Below are 22,880 nucleotides of genomic sequence, written 5' to 3' on the forward strand. Positions count from 1 at the left end.
TTCTTTAAAGAACATTTTTTTTGGTTATGGATAAAGAGGATTCATATATCCCTAATTTTGCCACCAAAATGATTCACCTTTCCCTTTACCTATGCATTTTGCCTAATGTCCTTTTCAGACTAATCCATTCCACTTCACCTGCAGTATGGGTGCAAAGCAGCGTACCTATGGTTTTCACACGGGTCAGCTGTGCTTTGCTATAGACTTCTATTATGTCCTAGAGTTTTGGTATGCTTTCAGAAAGCACACCAAAAGTCTTGCATGCAGGACATTTGCTGTGCTTTCAGACAGTGCACCAAAACAGCGGGACATAATAGAAGTCTATGGCAAAGCGCAGCTAACCCATGCAAAAACTGGGTACACTGTGCTGTACCCACACTGCCGGAGAAGCACACCAGATCAGTGTAAAATGGGCCTTAGGCAAAATGCATTGGACTTAAAGAGAAAGGTGAAAGGCAAATCGTTTTGGTTTAATGTGGTTTATGTGGGATTTTTTTTGCTTATACTTTTTCTTTGTGTATTGTATTATTTTCACACAGCAGAAAAATATTTTTGTATTCTATTGTTATTTCACTTTATTTTTACATAAAAACATCTCAAAAAGTAGACTGTCACTTTAAAACTTAACTCTGGGGGGAAAGATGAACCTTTACAGTGGGGCTCCCTCAGCACTGCAGAGGTTTAATTGTTTTTTTTGTTTTTTGTTGGAACACTGGGGAAATAAAAAAAAAACTGTCCCTCTTCGCTGCACTGTTGATAGCAGGCACACCATTGTCATTATATAGAATGCAAAATGCAGTACCAGCAGTCTGCATTGTAAGTAAGTATGCTGAGGGCCTGACTACAACACGGAGCATTGAAGAGTTCAGAAAAGTGCTGGCTGCAGAGAAACTGATGTTTATGTTCCTCCTAGACAAAAACAAGAATTGAACCCTTCCGGTTCTATTGTGTGACCAATACAATGCAGTCCTATTGTGTAAAGAAAAAAAAACAAAGAACAAAATACACACAAAAATGTTAAAAATAAAAAGAAAAGATCCAAAAACAAAATTATTTTTGAATGGGTTTAAATACCATTCATCCAAATCTAAGAAGAAGTGAGGACAATGATGAGTCACCAATGTAATCACAGTTGACAGTCAGCAATGAGTAAGTCAACTTATTAGCAGAGAAGCCAACATAGTAAAAGGCTTTAAAAAAAAACCCTTTGTCTACGTGACATAAGCTTGTCAGACAGCGGTGGGGAGTGAGAAAGCATTTGCATACAGCATAAGGGCACTGTCTTAAAATGATGAAGACTGGCATTCAAATGACAAAACCACGTCAGAGGATAGTCAAGCTTTCTTTCTTAGGCTACCTGGTTATCATTGGAAGTTTCAAATCGTGAGCATTTTTTTCTCATTTTATCTTGCTGTGTCACATGGGGAAATTAGAAGGCAATTTTTGTAAGTTTTAGAGAACTTGAAATCCCACTGAAAAATTGTGATTACTTAAGTTTCTGGCTGCTTCTACCATAAAAATGTCTGGTGATGATTCTGGAGACATTGCTAGTCTTTTTACAATGGCATTAAATGAAATCCTTAAAAAGAACATATGAATGGATGCGATTGCTGACCTCTCATTTTGAAGATACCAGGCCATTGTCTTACATGCTTATCTAATAGCTTCAGTACTATCATAGTCATTGACTGAATAAGCATTCAAATTAGGACTTCTTTCTGACTTTTCTGATCCGCATGCCTATTCCTGGTCAGTATCAAAGTTATGAAGCCAAAGACAAGCAGATGACTAGTACTCTATACATCTCCCCTTAAATAAAACTCTATAGTTGGTAATGATTCTGTTAATTATGACATAACTGTCTTTGGAAAAATACCTAGAGTACTTAAGCATTCTGGTGGGGAGATATCATAATAATGTGACTGGTCAAAAGCATAAAAAAAAATGAAAGTGTATCTAAACTCAAAACCAAAAATGTAATATTTTTCAGCTTACTAGTCCTTGATGTGGTGGCTACATTTGCTTTATTTTTTCAAGCATCTTTTCTACCTGGTAATCCTGAAAATTACACACTTCCTGTCCCTGAGTGGCTACATCATTTCTCCACTGTATCCACAGAGGGAGCTGCCGTGGTCACCCTAGGCCAGTGATGGTGAACCTTGGCACTCCAGAAGTTTTGGAACTACATTTCCCATGATGCTCTGGCACTCTGCAGTGTAATGGAGCATCATGGGAAATGTAGTTCCAAAACATCTGGGGTGCCAAAGTTCGCCATCACTGCCCTAGGCTACTTTCCTGATATGGACTACAAACTGTATTTATTCATCTTCATTACATAGGGGGGTGAGTAATTTGCAGTTTACAGATGATAGGAAGGCAGATATTCCTTGGTCCAGCTCAAAGGAAGTGATAAGGACCATGCATTTCTGGTTGGTACTTTTCTGTAGCTCAAAATGCTCATAGCTTAAAGTAGTTGTAAAGTCAGTGATCCCAATTACTGCTAGTGCCTCCATTATAACACGCTATACCACACAGTGTATGTGTTTATTTTAAATTCTCCTGCTAAATACCTTTTTCCACATTGTCGATGTGAGATTCCCCTGTGACGTCAGCTGGGATGTCATGTGACCACACATCAACGATGTGGAATAAGATTTTTATCTGCAGAGCCAATGGCTCCTGCTGCTGCTCGAATGCTGTGTAAAGAGGAAGAGAGGAGGGAATAGATGCAGCCGTGCACAGCACTGATCTCTTCTCCCCTCTCTTCCCCTTCACACAGGGGTAGGGGGGCACAGAGAAACTGAAAATGTTTTTTACCTTAATGCAAACAAACTTTTTTAGGTTTAGTAACACTTTAACAACCAATTTATGAACATTGCAGATGTTAAATGCACTACAACAAAGGAAGAATTAACATAAGAAAAGTGCACGCATTTCCCGAATGACATGTTAATTATCAGTCTTTCTTTTAGTTTAAAATAAAGTGTAAAGTAAAAAAAAGTAAAAAGAAAACAAAAGGATTCTTTCATTATTTAGGTTAAGTCACTATAAGTTACCAAACTGGCCAAAATGCTATTTGAATTGAAAAAAAAAAAGTTGAGCTGTTGTTGAAAAAAAAAATATGTATTTTTAGTTTCTAGCTGACGATTTTCAGGAAAGTTGTAATGTACTGTATACTTTATAACTAACAATAAAGCATATTTAATTGACATGAGTGTGAGGCCTATACAATCGTACAGGTATAATTTCATGTATACAAGACAGGCATTCTAAGTAACATCTAGTTTTATCTGTCAGTGTTATCATTTTAAGAAAAGATGAACCTACATAATGCTATTTTAATATATCTATTTATTTTGCTATTTTTATTTTTAATGTACAGATATGCACATTTATTATGCTGTCACACAAGCTCTATTTTTGTGCCATGATTATGACTGTATAGCTGCAACATTTGAAAAATCCCTTTTGCGTGTCACCCTAATTAAAGCAAATAGCAAAGATAGTACAATTACTTGTGGAGAATTCTATATTTTCTCCAGATGTTGTCATTCCACTCTATAGCACTATCTTTTCTTGCTCTGAAAACCAGTAAATATGAAATGCTCAAATAAGCATACTGTCTTCCATTACTAAGAAATATATAGAGATTTCACAATAATAAGGCAAAAAGCATAAAAATATCTAGTACTTGTCAAAAGGATGTCAGAATCAGCGCTAGGAGGCAATATATCATCCTCATTGTTAGACACTTCTAGGGGACAGATGGTAAAGTCAACAAGACAGTTCTATTCTATGCTGGCATATCTGTCTAATCACTTAGGTGATACTTTCATGCAAGTCACACCAGGCTGCTGTCACCTCCAAAAATGGAAAAAATATTCTAGAAAAATTGCTAAACATTGCTTGTATATATCTGTAAACTGCAAATTTGACAACTGTTTGATATGCTCACAATGTGTGTTTGGAGCGACTTGTAAATATAACAGCAAGGTGACTACGACTGTGATTTAAAAGACTTGCTAAAGCTAAAATGAAAATGTTATATTATGTGAAAGCTGTAAAAAAAAGTACCCACACCCTGTTTATAAACATTTGACATTTCTGTAAGTTTTCTGAACAGCTGATTGCTTTATTTCAGCACCATATTGTTAAAAGCTGTCACCAAAATGACAGAATTTCTTTAAGTCAACTGAGTTTGAAAAAGATCGCTGCTAACTATACCACCTTCACGTTATATATTCTTCATTCTGATAATATGAATACATTTGCATATTTTCTCAGAAATGTGATTAAATCCATTTTAAATATAGCAGGATGTAATTCACCTTCAATGGACCTCAAAGCTGAACTCCAGGCAGATATAAAAGACACTGATTATTCTAGCTCTGTATTCATTAATACACTTATATATGCAAGTGGTGCAAGTACCTTAATTTGGCTTGTATAAGCATCTGGCAGTTCCTGTACAGCAGAGCTTAGACCGGGAAAAGAAAAAAAACAGCCAATCGGTTGTGCTGAAGTGCAAGCAGCATAGCGATAGAAAGAGAGAGCAGAAAGGCAAAGATAAACGTATTTGTCTCTGGCTTCTCCTATACTGTCCGGTCATGGGATGTGGGTAGAAAGGAAACCTGTAAGTGTTGCTGAACTGGAGCAAAATAAAACTAGGAGACCTGATTTAATGTTGTTCTAGTTCAGCAACACTTATGCCGCATACACACGAGCGGACTTTTTGACAGGACTGGTCCGATGGACCGAATCCGGCGGACAATCCGACCGTGTGGGGGCTCCATCGGACCTGCAGCGGACTTTTTCGGTCGTAAATCTGACACACTTTAGATTTGGAACATGTTTCAAATTTGTCCGTCGGCCTCAAGTCCGCTCGTCTGTATGCTAGTCCGACGGACTAAAACCGACGCTAGGGCTGCTATTGGCTACTTGCTATCGACTTCCATATTTTAGTCCGTACGTCATCAAGTACGGATCCATCGGACTATAGCGTTTACATGGCGTTAGTATAGGCATCAGACAGGCATCAATGAGCTTTAGTATGGGCATTAGACAGACATTTTACAAGCATTAATGAGGAGTTAAAAATGCTCCCCAAACGCCCTATGGGCAGTTTTGAAGCATTTGACGAGCGTTAAAACTGCCCCACAAATGCCTATTCCATTACAGTAAATGAACTAATCTTAACGCCCCGCAAACGCTCCCCAACTGCCTGCCAGAGCAATTGCGAGGCGTTACCATAAAAATTGAATGGGAGGCGTTGAAAGGCTTCAAACTCCTCCTGACTCAACATGAGGCTTCAATTTTGAAGCGGCGCGACGCTAATGCCACGTACACACGGTCGGATTTTCCGGCGGGAATTGTTGGATGTGAGCTTGTTGTCGGAAACTCCGACCGTGTGTATGCTCCATCGAACATTTGCTGTCGGACTTTCCGCCAATAAATGTTTGCTATCAGGTTCTCAAATTTTCCGCCAACAAAACTTTGTTGTCGGAAAGTCCGATCATGTGTACACAAGTTTGTTGCACAAAAGTCCATGCATGCTCAGAAGCACAAGGAGACGGTCTTGTAAACTAGCATTCGTAATGGAGAATTAACATTTGTGACGTGGCAAATTATGAAATCTCCAAATGCAACGCACAATTCTCTTCTTCTTTAATGGGATAATAATGAAGCTGCTTTGCTGGTGATACTGATGGAGTTATTGCAAACAAATTTTCAAAGGTTTTTTTTTTCAAGTGATATCAAGAATAATAATAATAATAGCACAAAATAAAAAACGCAAAAAGAAAAGCGTGAATCAGCACTCACCAAACTTCTACTAACACGAAATTAGCAGGAGGAGCCCAAAGGGTGGCGCTAAAGAGCTGAAAAACCACGTAGTACGTCTAGTACGTCACTACGTTCGAAATTGTTGGCCAACATTTGTGTGACCCTGTGTATGCAAGACAAGTTTGAGCCAACGACCTTTGAACAAAAATCCACGGTTTTGTTGGCGGTAAGTCCGATTGTGTGTACGCAGCATTACGCTTAGTGTGAACAGCACTATGTGCTGTCCATTGTATCTTGTGCATAGGCGTTTGATGAGCCTTTTTAATGCCTCTCAAACACCTCTCAAATGTCTGCTTTTAATGCCAGTGTGAACTAGCCTAAATATGCACAGATGTAATATTTAAAAAAGATCAATTTTACCTGGCAAAATATTTTATTTCAGTCCAACTAGTCCTGAGATTTGCATAGGTCTGCAATAGTGCACAACCCAGTCTAGCAGTGTCCTCCATTAGATGTACCCCTTTAAAATGAGTAGAAAAAAGGGCAGCAAGTAACAGACAGTACGACAGCTATTTTACTGTTTAGTACACTAAATATTATTACTAATGTAGTAATTCATAAATCTACCTGATTATTTTATAGTTGTTTATTGTGGATGGACAACAGCTACGAACAGATCCAGCTAATGTGATGGATGAAGTTCAGAAGTTCCTTGGTGTTTCTCCTCATTACAACTATTCTGAAGCATTAACGTAAGTATATTTTTGAGAAAGGAATAGAACCTCTAAGTGACTATTAGCAACATCTATAATATTCAAAGATATAGTGGAGAATAAATAAAACAACCCCTTTTAGCAATGATTTTTAAGTTCCCAAGTTACCTTCTCTAAGGCCGGGTTCACACTGGTCTCCTGCTGTGTTTTACCCGTGTTTTTAGAGGCAGTCCCATTGAATTCTATTAGGTCGTGTGTTTTTGCCATGTTTTCTGAACATCACACATCAAAAGTCCTGCATTCAACATCTTTGATGCGCTTTTAGAAAATGTGGCAAAAATACGCAACCTAATAGAAGTCAATGGGGCCGCAGCTAAAAATGTGGGTGAAACGCACAGAAACCACACATACACCCAAACTGCAGCCACACTTCAGCACACCAGAGTGAATCCGGACTTTCGAGGATTGTAATGGTCAGCTGACAATATGTATACCAGGGAATCCAATTTTGATCCAATGATGTTTTTATTTTAGGTTTGATTCACATAAAGGTTTTTGGTGTCAGCTATTGGAAGAGGGGAAAACAAAATGTCTGGGAAAAAGCAAAGGTAGAAAATATCCTCCAATGGATGCAGAGGTGAGTATTTCTTTATGATAAATTACACATATAATTTTGTCCTTAAATAAAGAGCCTTTTAGGAAATAACATAATAAACTATTTGCATAATTTTCAGGTGACAAACATAAATATATAGTGTAAGTACAATCATTTTTGTTTCCTGTGAACTCGCTATTTAGGACGTACTGTATGTCAAGACAAATATGTTATACTTGTTTCAGATAGAAGATATAAAACTGCAGGTTTTTAAGGCTATTCTGCATTTTAACCTCAGAGATTTAACCTCACTTCTTGATCTGCTGATAACATTTTACCAGACAGGAATGAAAGCGATTCTTCGCCCTATGAGCAACATTTTTTGAAGCTGCTGACTTTTAATAAAAGGACAATTACCAGTCCAAGGTTCCAGAGGTGTCCTCACCTGAGCCAGTTCTTCATGGTCCATCATGGTCTTCGAGTCCACGGCACCAGCATGTTAACTGTTGGCAGCTAGCTGTGACTTGTTGTGGCTTTACAGCTGCCTGTCCACACTGTGCTTTCTGAATGGTCCCAGAACTGAAGGGGGAGGAGAACTTCTGGTGGATTTGGCACAGCAACCAGAAGAGGGAGAAGGTACCTATAAAAAACTGGAACTGCAATAGGGACACAGACTGAAATAAAAACACTTTCTTTTAGTAAAGAAGGGGAATATGACAGATAGGATATTTTATCTCCTTCTGAAATATTTCAATTTCCTGTTTCCTCAAGATACCCTATACATCCTTAAATTTTTCTTACACTTTTTATTGCTGTTTGTGTCTTGTAGACATTCATATTTAAAGCAAACTCACCCACCCATCCATATCTCCTTGCTTTTTTTTGCTGAGAAATCACTTTAAAAAAATACCCCCCTAGCATGGCTGGCCATGGCCATCTTGAGTAAGGGCTGATGATTCATGTAGCATTTACATCCTGGAACTAAATTTGCCCTTAGCTCAGGCAGACAGGCAGCAGGGTGTGCTTAGATGGGAAAACCCCTCCTCCCCTCCTCCTCTCATCTCCTGCAATCTATGACACCATTTGTCTAGGCCTGGAAATCAGGATGTAACTGAAGAAAAAAAGTAAATAAGTAAATATGATATATTTTCCTATCTATTCACTAAAGGGATTACAATTTTTTTCATGCTGATTGAGAGAGTAAAGTTCTGCTTAGTGTTAAATTAAAGGATAGACTGACCCTACAGATGTTTCTGTTAATGGTAGAGGATGACTGGCTATATTACCCCACATCATGACTGGCTGTATTACCCCACATCTACCACAGACAGCCATGGTAGAATTGTTAAAGGAAGTAGTTCCTATAGGTTTTCTGTTTGGCCTCATTATTTTGTTAGGCAGGATTGCCAGGAGCTTCCCAAACTGGTGTGCATAATTTTGCATCATTTGCTGCTCTTAGCTCTTGGAATCAGATTCATATTTCTATATAGAAATTCAGAATTTTGGAAGTTTGTGAATTTTGAAAAAAGTTCAGCTGAACCAGAACTGATCAAACTTTTTCAAAGTTTGCTCTTCTTTCCTAGGTGTTTAGGCCTCTTAGATTAAACATTTATAAAATGTAGAGGCTGCCATTGCAGACTTATTTTTGAAAGTGATAGTTGCCTGGCTATAAGGTTGACACTCGAAAATTTATATTTTCTAAGTCAGACATCCTCATCTGTATACCTGCTCTGTGGTAAAAAGTGTTGAATCAAAATGATAGCACGATAACCGAGAGATGTGGTATTTGCAAATTGAAAAAACAGTGATTGTGGCCTCCATGCTTCTTTCTGAAAAAGTTTTCTTTAACTAGTTCAAGACTTTGGACATGCTGCACACACCCCCCAAAAAAACATCATAGTACACAGGATGCATACCTCCCAACTGTCCCTGATTTCAAGGGACTGTCCCTGAATTGGAACAATGTCCCTCTGTCCCTCTTTCCTCCTCATTTGTCCCTCATTTTGGTCTCAATACCTGTATTAAAAATGCACTATTTGTCTATCAATATGTGTTTTACAGTGTTAAACCTTATATCCCATTTCTAAATTGCTCCATTTGTACATTTCATAAGCCAGTATAAAGGAATAGTATTGATAAAAAAAGCACTTGTGGGTTTAACCAATCATTTTTTGTGTATTAATTCTCCTTGTAAGGGGTAGTGGCAGAGGACGCATCCTATTAATGCATATTTTTGCTTATGGGTGTCCCTCATTCCCATCTCAGAAAGTTGGGAGGTATGCAGGATGGTGTGTAGCACATCCAGTCTTTCTGCCTTGCTGCCAGGACCCCTGCACCCATTACAAAGCAATTCACACCTCTGCTTAATCAAAGCCAGAGTTGCTGTATATGCATAGCAGCTCTTGCAGATGGGAAATAGAAAGATACAAAGTAAGAGCACTTTCACACTGCCACAGTGCGTTCTTTCAGCACCGCAGGTGCAACACAGCTTACACGCTTGTCTGGAGCCAGTTAGCTCCACGTTCCCATAGAGTTATATTGTGTCTCATATGTTTGGTGCGTTTTCTGAAAGCGCACCAAAGATGCAGCGTGCTTTCAGAAAGTGCACAAAACACGCGGGCAAGCTTAAAGACTGCACCGTGTTAAAGGGATCTAACAATGTTACTTTTGTTTCTATTCTGTTCATCCATTTGCAGATTAGAGGAGTGAACTCTGCAGATGATGTCAGTTAAAGTACAACTAAAGCAGAATTTATATTATTTTGCACATGTAATTTGATCAATTTTACTGCCTTAGTAATCTGAGGGAAAATCCTGAAAACATGACCTGTGGCAACTTGAGGACTGGAGTTGAGAAACACTGCACTAAAGGCAAAATTTTTTTTCGTTATGGAGTGGAGATGGATCACAACACCCATCAGGTTATATTGCTGTCTGTGCCCTCATTAGGGACATTCACCCTCTCTATTTGTCCTGTTTACTGTTATAATTAAAGGTGAAAGTAAAAAAACAATCCAGAATTTTGGGTTGTCCCCAGAAATGTAATATAATGCACTATTTCTGGTGACCAGGGGGTCCCCAAGGGATTACCTTAATTTGCAGGGATTTCTTCTCACTTCCTGTTTCGGCTATGGGATAGGAAATGAAGGTGAATCCCCCCAATGGGGCACAGATGACAAAAAAATGACAGGGGTTATAACCCTCTCTTACTCTATCCAAAATGAAGAAAAAAAAACAAGTTTTGCCTATAGCTCTACTTAAAAGCGATCTGACAAGCAAAAAAAATGTTTTTTAATTTTTTTAAATAAGATGTTACTCTGTTTAATAAGATGTTCCTCTGTTTAACCCCTTATTAACCCTTAGTATACTCTAATCCAGTGTTTCTCAAACTTGTTTGAGTCAAGGCACCCTTTAAAATTATATACAATCTCAAGGCACCCTTTAAAATGATGGACAGTCTCGAGGCACCCCATTCTAAAATGTAAAAAAAAAAAAATATTCTAATAGTTTTACATAATGCAGCAACATCCACACATGTAGGACACCCATCTTTAGAGGTGATTTTTTTCTTCCAAAGCAAATACACTTTTGCACATTGGTACTGACTAGTATTCCAATGTTCCCTTCTCCCTCTGTTTCTCTCCATCAGTCAGCTAGCTAATGTGACCCCAGTGCTGAAGGAGAGGAGAAAAGAGGGGTCAAACAAGGATGACAAACATCCTCCTTATCAACTGAAGACATCATTAGTTGCCAGTGTCTAGTCCTAATGGTGCATAATGAAAACCTGTGGCTTTGTGTAACCTGCTGGCTTGTATATACTTTTGGATACATTTTTAGGCATTTTGCCAAGGCACCCCTAAAGAAACGTTAAGGCACCCCAGGATGCCTGGGCACCCTGGTTTAACAAGGCTGCACTAATCAGCCGTAATTAACTCTTTCTTCCTTATTGTCTTTCTCCATTCAATTATTAGCCTCCTGCTGATTTTTTATTTTTTTGTTAGTTTCTATTCTATTAATCATTACTATTTATACTTTTTTGTTTTTGTTTGTTTTGTTCATTAATATTTTTGCCCATTTAACATATTTTTACATCATTTATGTTTAAAAATGTGCAAAAATTATTATTTATTTATTATTTCATTTGTAAAGAACTTTTCAATGTTTTGTACTAGAATCATAATTTACCTGCTGTAACTCTATTTATTTTTAAACTAAAGCTGGTCAAACAAAAGAAAAAGTGCATGTGTTACCTTTTATTGTCTACGGATTGCAACAACAACAAAAAATTGTTGCTAGTCAATATCACAAAAAGAAGCATTTTTTTTCCCTTAAAAACTAATACATGCATTATCTTCTTATCTTAAGTAATGGCAATGTTATTGCTGAATAAACAGGTCCGTAGCAGATTTGTAAAAATTGCTCTAGTCCATAGGGGGTAAACAAGTGTGAGAGGGGAAGTGGTAAAAGATGAATTCCAGGTAAGAATATTTTATACATAGTTACATTGTTCCAGCATGGATCCCGAAGGGTCTGGTATGGACTGGGGTCCATATAGCTGGGTGCCAGCAATTGCAACCGTGAGTCAGTTTAAATGTGATTTGACTCTTTTTTTTCTTTAATAATGTCATTTTTGCTGCAGCATGTTCTATACATGGTACAGATGTACCACTTTACAGGCAGACTAAGTGGACCGCCCAGGCACTATGTTTAACCACTTCAAGACCAAGCCTATTTCTGACACTTGTCATTTACAAGTTAAATCAGTATTTTTTGCTAGAAAATTACTTGGAACCCTCAAAACATTATATATAATTTTTTTAGCAAAGACCCTAGACAAAAAATGGTGGTTGTTGCAATATTTTATGTCACATGGTATTTGCGCAGCAGTCTTTCAAATGCAATTTTGGGGAAAAATACACCTCACTGAATTTTAAAAAAACTAAACAGTAAAGTTAGCCCAATATTTTTTGTATATTGTGAAAGATGATGTTATGTCAAGTAAATAGATACTTTACATGTTACGCACTCGTGCAATGGCGACAATTTAATTTTTTTTAGTGGTTAGCAATTTAGAATTACAGAGGGGGTCTTTTGCTAGAATTATTGCTCTCACTCTAACGATCGCGGCGATACCTCACATGTGTGATTTGAACACTATTTGCTTTTGCAGGCGCGACTTAAGTATGCATTTTCTTTGGTGCACAAACACACGGGGACGCGGGCACTTTAAAACTTTTTTTATTATTATTATTTTTACACTGTTCCTTTAAAAAAAATATATTGTCAATAAAGTTGTTATTGCTTGGTATTAACCTCAGTGCCTTGTTCTTCTACTTCTTTCTGGCTCATGAGGTGATCCTACCCAGATCTATTACATGAGCTGCAGGGGTGAACCATGCTATCATCTCTCATCCATCCTTCCTTCCATTCATTCATTCATCCATTCATCCTTATCTTCACATTGCTGCTTCCGCCACAAACGTTGTACTCATATAGACTTGCTGCTTCCACACATCCAAGAGGAGCGCTATGTGTATTATATACCTTGTACACATTTTATTTTTGCTGATTCTCAGAATGGCACCAATGCTGAGTGGCTGACCTCTTTCAGAATGCAGCAGACTAGTTGTTTAGAACAGGAACCAGAAGCTAGCAGACCAGGGTTAAACAACCTTTTGAGCACAGCGTGCCGAAAAATGTTTTCAAAGAAACGAGCGTGCCGATTTTATAACAAAAAAATGTCAACTTCACACTCTCAATCATGAAAAGGATTTTTTATAAAGTAAATGCTGTAAACTACTTTAGTAGTGAGAAATTAACATCCTGCACTCTTACACCTCAGATCAGCCCCAATTCCTGTAACTCCACACTTCAGATCACTGTCCCCCCTGCAAATCTGTTTTACCACTGTACCCCCCTGCTCATCTGCCCCACCTCTGTAACCCCCTGCACACCTCCTCACCACTGTAACCCCCTGCACATTTGCCCCACCACTGTACTACCCTGCACATCTGCCCCACCACTGTACTACCTTGCACATCTGCCCCACCACTGTACCCCCCTGCTCATCTGCCCCACCACTGTACCCCCCTGCTCATCTGCCCCACCACTGTAACCCCCTGCACATCTGCCTCACCACTGTAACCCCCTGCACATCTGCCCCACCACTATACATCTACCCCACCACTGTACTACCCTGCACATCTGCCCCAGCACTGTACTACCTTGCACATCTGCCCCACCACTGTACCCCCCTGCTCATCTGCCCCACCACTGTACCCCCCTGCTCATCTGCCCCACCACTGTAACCCCCCTGCTCATCTACCCCACCACTATACCACCCTGCACATCTGCCCCACCAATGTACCCCTTCCTCATCTCATCTTCCCCACGACTGTACCTCCTGCACATCTGTCCCACCTCTGTTCCCCTTGCTCTTCTGCCCCACCACTGTAACCCCCTGCTCATGTGTTCCACCAATGTATCTCCTTTCTCCTCTGCACCCCTCTGCACATATGCCCCACCTCCGCACCCCCTACTCCTATGCCCCACCGCTGTAACCCCCTGCTCATCTCTCCCACCAATGAACCTCCTTTCTTCTCTGTCCCAACACTGAACCCCCTTGCTCATCTTTCTCACCACTGTAACTCCCTTCTCATCTGTCCCACCACTGTAACCCCCTGCTCATCTGCCCCATCACTGTACCCCCCTGCTTTTCTGTCCCCCCGCTGAACCCCCTTCTCATCCCTGCCACCACTGTACCTCCTGCACATCTGCCCTACCACTGTACCCCCTTGCTCTTCTGTCCCACCACTGCAACCCCCCTGCTCATCTGCCCCATCGATGTAGCCCTTTTCTCATCTGCCCCACCACTGTACCTACCTGCACATCTGCTCCACCACCGTATCCCCATGCTCTTCTGTCTCACTACTGAATCACCTTCTCATCTGTCCTAACAGTGAACCCATCTGCTCATCTGCCACACCACTGTACCCTGCTTTTTCATCTACCCCACCAATATACTTCCTGCACATCTGTCTCACCTCTGTACCCCCTGCTCTTCTGCCCCTCCTCTGTTCCCCCTGCTCTCCTGCCCCACCACTGTTCCCCCTCTTCTGCCCCACCACTGTAACCCCCTGCTCATTTGCCCCACCAATTTTCACATCTGTCCCACTGCTCTACCCCCTTGCTTTTCTGCCCCAACACTGAACCTCCTTCTCATCTGCCCCAACACTGAACCCCCTGCTCATCTGGCCCAACACTGAACCCCCATGCTCACCTGCCCCATCACTGTACTCCCCTGCTTTTCTGTCCCACCGCTGAACCCACTTCTCATCCCTGCCACCACTGTACCTCCTGCACATTTGCCCCACCACTGTACCCCTTGCTCTTCTGTCCCACCACTGTAACCCCCCTTCTCATCTGTACCCCTTTTCTCATATGATCTGTAGAGTGGTGAAAGGAAGCAGAGATGAGACACATCTACCTGTCCAGGCACACTCATCCTGCTGATCCACCTCTCGCATCCAGCCCACGTGCTTGTATGTGATATATGTGATGTCACATACCAGCATGTGGAATGGATGCGCAATGATGAGCTCAGGTCAGGGGCATTTTCTGAAAGCAGTGGACCTGTGTGCAGGATCATAAGTTGGGCCACCGCAGCTGAGAAAAAGTGGTTGGGTGTAATTTTCATTGCACTGAATACTGCACTGAATACTGGCTGTGGCTTAAAGGGACACAGAGTGTAGGGGTTCAGTAGTAAGTGATGGAAAGATTCAAGAATAATTTCAACAAAATTCCCAGAAGCTGAACAGTAATTCCACAAATTGTCACATGATTGGAGTTTTCTCAATCACAGTGAAATCCCTTCTTTCTGAGATTGGTAGTGGCAACCAAGCGAGTCATCTTCCTCCAGCTGGTGGACAGCTAGCAGGACTGTGATTGGCTTTAGCAGTGGCCAAGTCAGTCCTCCTCCTGGAAACAGGGACCATCTCCCCCCCCAGCAGAACTGCACCCAATCTCTTCCCCATCACAAAAGCTGATGATCGCAGCTACAGCAATTAGAGAACCAAACAATGTTTCCCATCTTCTACAATGTGTGGGGGCACAGTGCCTCCCCCTCAGTGCAGGTGTGGCATGGGGAACTCTGAAATTGGAATGCATCAGTTTCTCACTGACACTTCCCTGCGCTGCTCTGCTGATGGGGAGGGAGCTGAGTGCTGGCAAAAGAGGATTTGCGTGTCGGGGTTGCCTACCCCTGATCCAGATACAGTATTTATGGCAATATTAGCTGCAATATGTAAAAAAAAATGAGAACTATAAATCTCCAACAAATATTGCGCTTAAACCTCAAATGAAACAATACCGCAAAACAAATAATACAAAATAACAAAATAAAGTGCTACAAAATAAACAGTGTTGTCACTTGTGCTTCACCACACATGTTGTAGGAGATTTCTAGTTCTCAGTTTTTGACATATTGACATTTGAGTGGGGTTATTAGTATACAGCTGCTATAATTGATTTGCACAGTGGGATTGTTATTTCTAGTACGGATTGGTCCAAGCTGGATCAAGCTATGTATAAGATATACATAAAATAAAATAAAATTCTCTCTTTCCTTTTTATTTTATTCATTTGTTTTCTACCTTACCTCTTTCGCCATAATATATACAAGTTATTTTACATAAGATTCCTTACATTTTCTGAAGTTTGCTTCTGCTTATCATTAAAACTTTCTGGAACATAAAATCCCAAGCTAAGCATACAAATCAACAGTAGCAATCTATCATAGCAATACAAAAGTGTAATGACTAAACATAATTTAATCTACTGTCAGCAAGCATGATTATCCCAGTCTACATGAGTCGCGTAGACAGATTTTAACAAAAACAAAACAAGAAAAACATTCAAAGAAAAATTATAAACTTTCCGCAGATGCAGCAGTGTCTGGTGATATATCAACAAAGACAAATGTTTGAAAGATTTTTTATTTTTTTGTTCCTGAAATATTACATTGGTAGAAGAGTACTGTAAATTTGACAGTAAGAGCCAGAAGCTGTATGGTTCTCACTTGGAATTGAAATCCTCTGTTGTATTTTCACCTTAGCTATCATTTTTAAAATAGTGGTAGCAACTATTAACACAAAATCATCACCAGACATTACGTTCAGCTTTATACCCCAGAAGCACTGTAAGTGAAACGTGTTAAAAAAAGAAATAGAGTAATAAGTGCAAATTGGAGTTTGTTGGAAATGATAGTGTCACAGACATGAAAGAAAATTTGTCTTATGCTTAGGTTGTCATTGCTGATCTTTTTAAAAAAAAATGCTAGTTTCCTGGTTGTTCCACTGATATTTCAGCTTCATTACAATGTTAGTCATTGACCTGAAACATGTATGCAGACCAGGGGTTATCACTTCATTCTAGCCTTATTTTCTGCATACCTGGCACTCATTCCAAAAAATACAATTGCCAGACAACTAGCATGTTCATAAGCAAGTCAGTATAAAAAATATGTATATATGTATATCTTTGAAAAATGACTATGTTGCCTATAAGGTTCTATAAATCTTAAAGTGATATTGTTTTTTTAAATAACAAATATGTTATGCTTACCTGCTCTGTGCAGTGGTTTTGCACAGAGCAGCCTGAATCCTCCTCATCTCGGGTACCCTGTCAGTGCTCCCAGCCGCTCCCTCCTGCCAAGTGCCCCCAGAGCAAGCAGGGGACACCCAAGCAGGCTTGCTCCCTATCCGCGGCTCTGCATGTCTGTTCACACACAGAGTCGTGGCTCGACCCCACCATTGGCAGAGAGCGCTGATCGGAGTTTTCTGGCAACCCGCTGGGTTGAATGAATAAAAACTTGTAGTGTCATGTATCAGGCTTTAGTTTATATAGTTTAGTTCATGAACAGACTTCAAGTAACAAAATAGCAATCTGAATGCAACTCCTTCAAATGCCTGCAATTTTTTTTTATTAAATTCTTCAAGACCCTCTCCAGCCTCCCACAACTCAATAAGCAGCTTAAAGAACCATTCAAGATTAAATGCAAAAATCCTTGCTATTCTTTGCACTATTGGCAAGTCTAGCTGTCAGTCTGAAGCAGAGGGTGCCATTACACACTATATCTAGGCTGTCATTTCAGTAATACTCAAACAGCTGGTGTGCCTGCAGGTGGGGAGATGATGAGACATTCTCCTACCATTAATGCCTTCCTGGGAAATTAATCAGTAATCTAATCAAAGCATATACCATAAGTATATATTGTAAATGCACAGTATGGAAATAATATGAGTTTTATATAATAAAAGATTAATAATGGTACATACAAGAAAGGTACAAGCAGGTATTATCAGCAAGGGGCCCAATGAGAGTCTTGGTGGAATTGTGCATATATACCCAGGTATATATATATTTAATAATAAAAATACACCTCCAGCTCAATGTTGCAGCAATGTACAGTTGCAGGAGCCGCTAAGGATGATTACAATGTGGTGTCCGTCTTGGTACTGAAGACCTGAAGACAACATCAGTGATGATAGGGTGATTTCCAACTGTTGTCCAACAGGCCTGAAATGCAGCTTCGCACCAGCAGAAATGGTTGTGTGATACAGGAATTTAGAGTCAGCCTATCTACTCTGCATTTTAGTCCCCTAGTAGCTCCTAATCTTCCATGCAACTGGACATCTAGCTACCTAGTGCCTAATCTGGCTCTAGTCTATGCTGGCTACTTACCCCCAATTAAAAACTAGCTATAGAATTCCAGATCAGAAGGGACAGAGATAACTAGAATAACAGGAACTGCATATAAACGCTATTTGCAATGAAAAGGTTCACACACAGAAAGGTGACCACTGTGTTACAGACTGAACTAACTGGAATAGCACATGTAAGATAACAACAAGGGAACAGATATACAGTACTTCATATATATATATATATATATATATATATATATATATATATATATATATATATATATATATATTTATTTATTTATATATACACACACACACACAGTATATACACCCAGAAGCTATGGACGACAATAGTAATTTATTAAACATAGAAACCAATTAGAAACACCTTATAATCCCTGCCTCTGGCCTGGATTAGTACCTGTTCCTTCCTAGTAGGGCACGTAGTCTCATACCCTCTTTCTCTATTTACTTCCTCTCTTTGGGGTTTCTAACCCAGCCACACAGAGACAGTTATGTACATAAATAACTCAGTGACATTAATCAGCACAACCACTTACAAATACAGGCAGTAAAGGTCAGCAATTCTCTACAGTGTCATAAAGAAGTTAAAGGGCAGATCCTTTTGAGACTGCAAGGCCCTTGACTTCCACCTATCTATTGGTTTATTGTGGTTGTACAAAGGCATAGTTGTATATAGCAGGGCTCCATAAAAGAAAGAAAACATTACTAAGACCTCTGGATACTTTAAAAAGCCACTGCTAGTTTTTTTGTTCTAAAGCAATAGCTAATTGAGCTACAGTCTGAATGTTCCCATGGCAGTCCAGTAGAGATATCTATAATGGGCACCTGCTGATTTTTTTCCAAATGGTTTGCCATGTGTAATCTGCATGCCATTATAAAGCACTGAGACAGCACAAGACTTAATTAAAAATGGCTCATGCCATACCACTGCTCTACAGTAGAGATAACTGGGAGTAGGTGTTGCTGGGCTCTGTAACAGTACCATAGCCTGCTATGGAAATATTTATGCCTATGCACCATTTATTTTGATGAAGAACCATATGATAATACAACTGATTCTTGTCCAATTCATATTTGAGTGGGCTGAGCGTTAAGCATGTAACATCCAGCCATACTTTACTTAATTAGCAAGGAACAAGAGAACTTTCCAAGCAGCATGGTGTTACAGTAATTGTCTTGTTCCATGTTATTTTCTCAGTGGGTGTTGAAAATTGAGACATTTCTATAATTGCAACTGTATGTTATGTATAATTCTGCCATGACAATTACCTGCCTTACACCAAGCTCCAGGTAATTTCAGACAACTAAATTTTTAATGAAACACTCTCAGCTAAAAAAAAATCTCTCCATGAGATCCTGATATTGCCAGCATCTCTCACTTTTTGGAATATAGAAGGGAACTTTTCTTGTGATATAGGATGAAGCATTTGCTAAATAGCTGTATTTTTAACAGCTGTATTATTATTTTAAAAAGCTGTCGATGTTGTAAAAAGGTTTAATTTAAGGCTTGTATACAAGAACACCTGAGATTTATTATATTCCAGGTATAGTGTATTTCAAACAGATAAATGAAAAAATACATTGTGTGAATATTCCCTTCAATTATCCAATAATGTGGAAAGCTAATTCCTGGTTACTTATTTAATCTGCTCATGACTGGATAACTAAAATTATTATTCACACAATTTATAATTTATATAAAGATTCTTAAAGCAGAACTATACCTGCCTCTACTTCAGCGATACAGTGTCCAGGAGCACCCTCGACACCTGCCAACTTTTTCACCCAGTCGCCTTCTGCTTCAAATCTTTGATGGTCCGGAATGAGATCACTTTTGTGCATGGGCAAGAATTCATTCATCTCAGTGAACAAGGAGCTTTAAATACTTTAATGCGGAACAGACATCCTATTTATAAAGTAACATTCCCTCTTAATTCTTTTAGAAAAGAAGCCCATACTTTGTTTTATATGAATTGCCTATAGAGTTCCCTGAGCCCTATTTTAGGATGCCTGCCCTGTAATATACACGGGAACTGTGAAATGTAAAGAACTAAAATTAATGAGGACATTTAACATTTAAAGATCCAAATCATATCTTATGCACAAACAACAATTGATATTGTGGCGCAAACAAGTGCTAGCTTCTACCGCCCTAGATGAATGTGAAGATACACTTTTGTAACATAGGTAGTTCATAAAATGTTCATAAAGAGTTCATAAAAATCCTATAGGAAGGGTGTTGTACTTCAGTGGGCAGCTCCACCTGAGACAGGAACAAATCTCTGAAATTACATTAAAGGGACACAAGGGGGCATCAGCTAAGTGCAGCATCAATGAGTGTCTTTTGCTTTCCTCTATTTCCACCTTTGCACTCCCTCTTTATTGCTGATGGTTTTGTGATTGGCTGATCCCAGGATACCCACCCCCAACTCCCTGCCTGTATATAAATTTCAATAGTTTAAGAAAGGAGCCAATAGGAATTCCAAAATGCGTCACCATACCAACCAGCCCACCCCAGGTGGGACATCACATCCTGCCTTGTATCATACAGTGGCTCTCCTCATTTTCTGGAACATTGGACTTGGCAGTGTTAACCCCCCAGTGAAGTTTACAAATGGCACCAATTTTTTACTGACAAAAAAAAAAACATGAAATTTTGTTGGCGGAGCCACATTTGTTACTGACACTGCATTAAAAAAATCTAAAATTACAGTTTTCAGTGCTAAACAGTGCAAATGTCAATATGTTAACGATAAACACATAGCTAGTGCTATTAGCAATGTGTTTAAGTTAAACAAAAGTCAAAAAACATATTTCTCCATTGACATGAAGGTCAGGTTACTATAACCCAGCCAGCACAGAGTTCCCCCTTACATCATAGTCTGCAGGATTCCCCCTTACAGTGAAAGCAAACTCTTATGTAAAGGGGAACGCTGCAGACCATGATCTAAGGGGGAACTCTGATGTAAGGGGGGCTCTGGTGACTAGAGACCACCTTCCGCAGAGTAAATACACTAAGGTAAGGCGGGTTACTAATATAGGGGGGAACCTTTATATCAGTGCCTCCATACATTATTGTGTTCACTCCCCCTTATATCAGCAACCCCCTCTCCTTCAGACTGGCCTGGTGACACTGTCATTGACCTCCTCTAAGGTGCACCGTGCAGGGCTCAGTCAGATGGCTCTAGCTTGGCAGCTCTAGTTTTAACCTATAGTGTCCTCTCCACAGTCCACACACGTCTGACGCCTCCTATGACCCCCATCCCAGCAGAACTCTCCTCTCCAGACTCCCCCTCAGAGACTGCAGACATGATAAAAGACAAGAGATGGTCAGAGGCTGCGGACATGATACCGGAGGTGGACAGAGGCTGCAGACATGGTACAGGAGGTGGACAGAGGCTGCAGATATGATACAGGAGGTGGACAGAGGCTGCAGACATGATACAGGAGGTGAACAGAGGCTGTGGACATGATACAGGAAATGGACAGAGGCTGCTGACTTGATAGAGGAGGTGGACAGAGGCTGCGGACATGATACAGGAGGTGAACAGAGGCTGTGGACATGGTACAGGAGGTGGACAGAGGCTGCGGATATGGCACAGGAGGTGGACAGAGGCTGCGGGCATGGTAGAGGAGGTGGACAGAGGCTGCAGACATAGTACAGGAGGTGGACAGAGGCTGCGGACATGACACAGGAGGTGGACAGAGGCTGCAGACATGATACAGGAGGTGGATAGAGGCTGTGGACATGATACAGGAGGTGGACAGAGACTGCAGACATGATATAGTAGGTGGAGAGAGGCTGCGGACACGATACAGGAGGTGGACAAAGACTGCGGACATGGTACAGGAGGTGGACAGAGGCTGCGCACATGCTACAGGAGGTGAACAGGGGCTGCGGACATGGTACAGGAGGTGGACAAAGGTTGCGGATATAATACAGGAGGTGAACAGAGGCTGCGGACATGGTACAGGAGGTGGACAGAGGCTGCGGACATGATACAGTAGGTGGACAGAGGCTTCGGACAAGGTAGTGTCCTCCTCACCCCCTCACAGTAGCTTTCTCCTCTGTTCACCTTCATATTACCTCTCCACATCAGTGTGTCCTCCACCTGTGCGCCTTTGACCTCTCCACAGGGCAGCACATCAGTTTTCTCCTCTGTCCCCTGCACTGCTTCACCCCCTCCCCCAGTAATATCTTCCTCTGCCCCCTTTCTGTTATCCCCCCACACATAGTCAGTGCCACTCTCCTCACCCCTCACCCCTCCTTGGCTCCTCCTCTGCTGACTGCTGTGGCGACTGGCAGCGAGTGCACGAGGCACCACCAAGAGGAAGCGGACTGGCTTCTATTCAAAAATGGTGCCAGGCAATGCCATTACGTTAATGCGCATGCACCGCTAGGCCGAGAGTGTACGAGCTTTCCCAAGACCAGCCAGCTTCAGAGCGGCGCATGTGCAGTTGCATGGTCGGCTCGCGGGCATCTTTTTTACAGGTAGCGGAGCCCGTAACGGGCATTTACAGGCAGCCCGAAAATGGGCTTAAATTTACGGGATGCCCATAAGTTAACGAGTGGTTGGCAACACTGGGGCTTGGTTTCCTCACTGACAACACGCTGTTTGCTGTCACAAGTGGCTTTTCCAGTTGATGGTTTTCATTCAATGTGGCATGGCTGCAGATAAGCTCTTTGATTTTATATTTCTGTCAGTTTGCATTTGCCTTTTTAATCAAAATAAACCTATTGATGCTGCACTTAGCTGGTGTCCCCCTTTGTTTCTTTTTTGTAAATCATATCTTACTGTATTGCCATCCTAAATAAGCCTGTCAATGGTTACATTCTTTCCATCTGAGTTATGTGCTAACATACCTAAAATTTCACAGTTAAAAACTAAAGAGCTCCATTTTAAATCAGCCTTACCTGTGACCATACCTACAGCCTTACTATGAAAATACCTTTACAAAATGTAAATGGACAGTTTTTAAAGCACACCATATTCTTTACAAATATGCTATTACCATTAATGTGAATGGGGACAAAAAAAAAAAAGCAGAAGCAGAGCCCAGTCAC

General features: G+C 40.5%; 1 protein-coding gene across 1 annotated transcript in view; it reads left to right on the top strand.

The window, feature by feature from the left end:
• Nucleotides 1–22,880, top strand: part of LOC141111136 (bifunctional heparan sulfate N-deacetylase/N-sulfotransferase 3-like) — a 379,040-nt gene that overhangs the window by 355,195 nt on the left and 965 nt on the right. Inside the window, exons 12-13 of the mRNA XM_073603175.1 lie at nt 6,424–6,533; nt 7,029–7,131. Coding sequence (XP_073459276.1) covers nt 6,424–6,533; nt 7,029–7,131 — 213 coding nt within the window. The remainder of the gene's footprint in view (nt 1–6,423; nt 6,534–7,028; nt 7,132–22,880) is intronic.

This window comes from Aquarana catesbeiana, linkage group LG01, assembly GCF_042186555.1.
Source record: "Aquarana catesbeiana isolate 2022-GZ linkage group LG01, ASM4218655v1, whole genome shotgun sequence".
Lineage (NCBI taxonomy): Eukaryota > Metazoa > Chordata > Amphibia > Anura > Ranidae > Aquarana > Aquarana catesbeiana.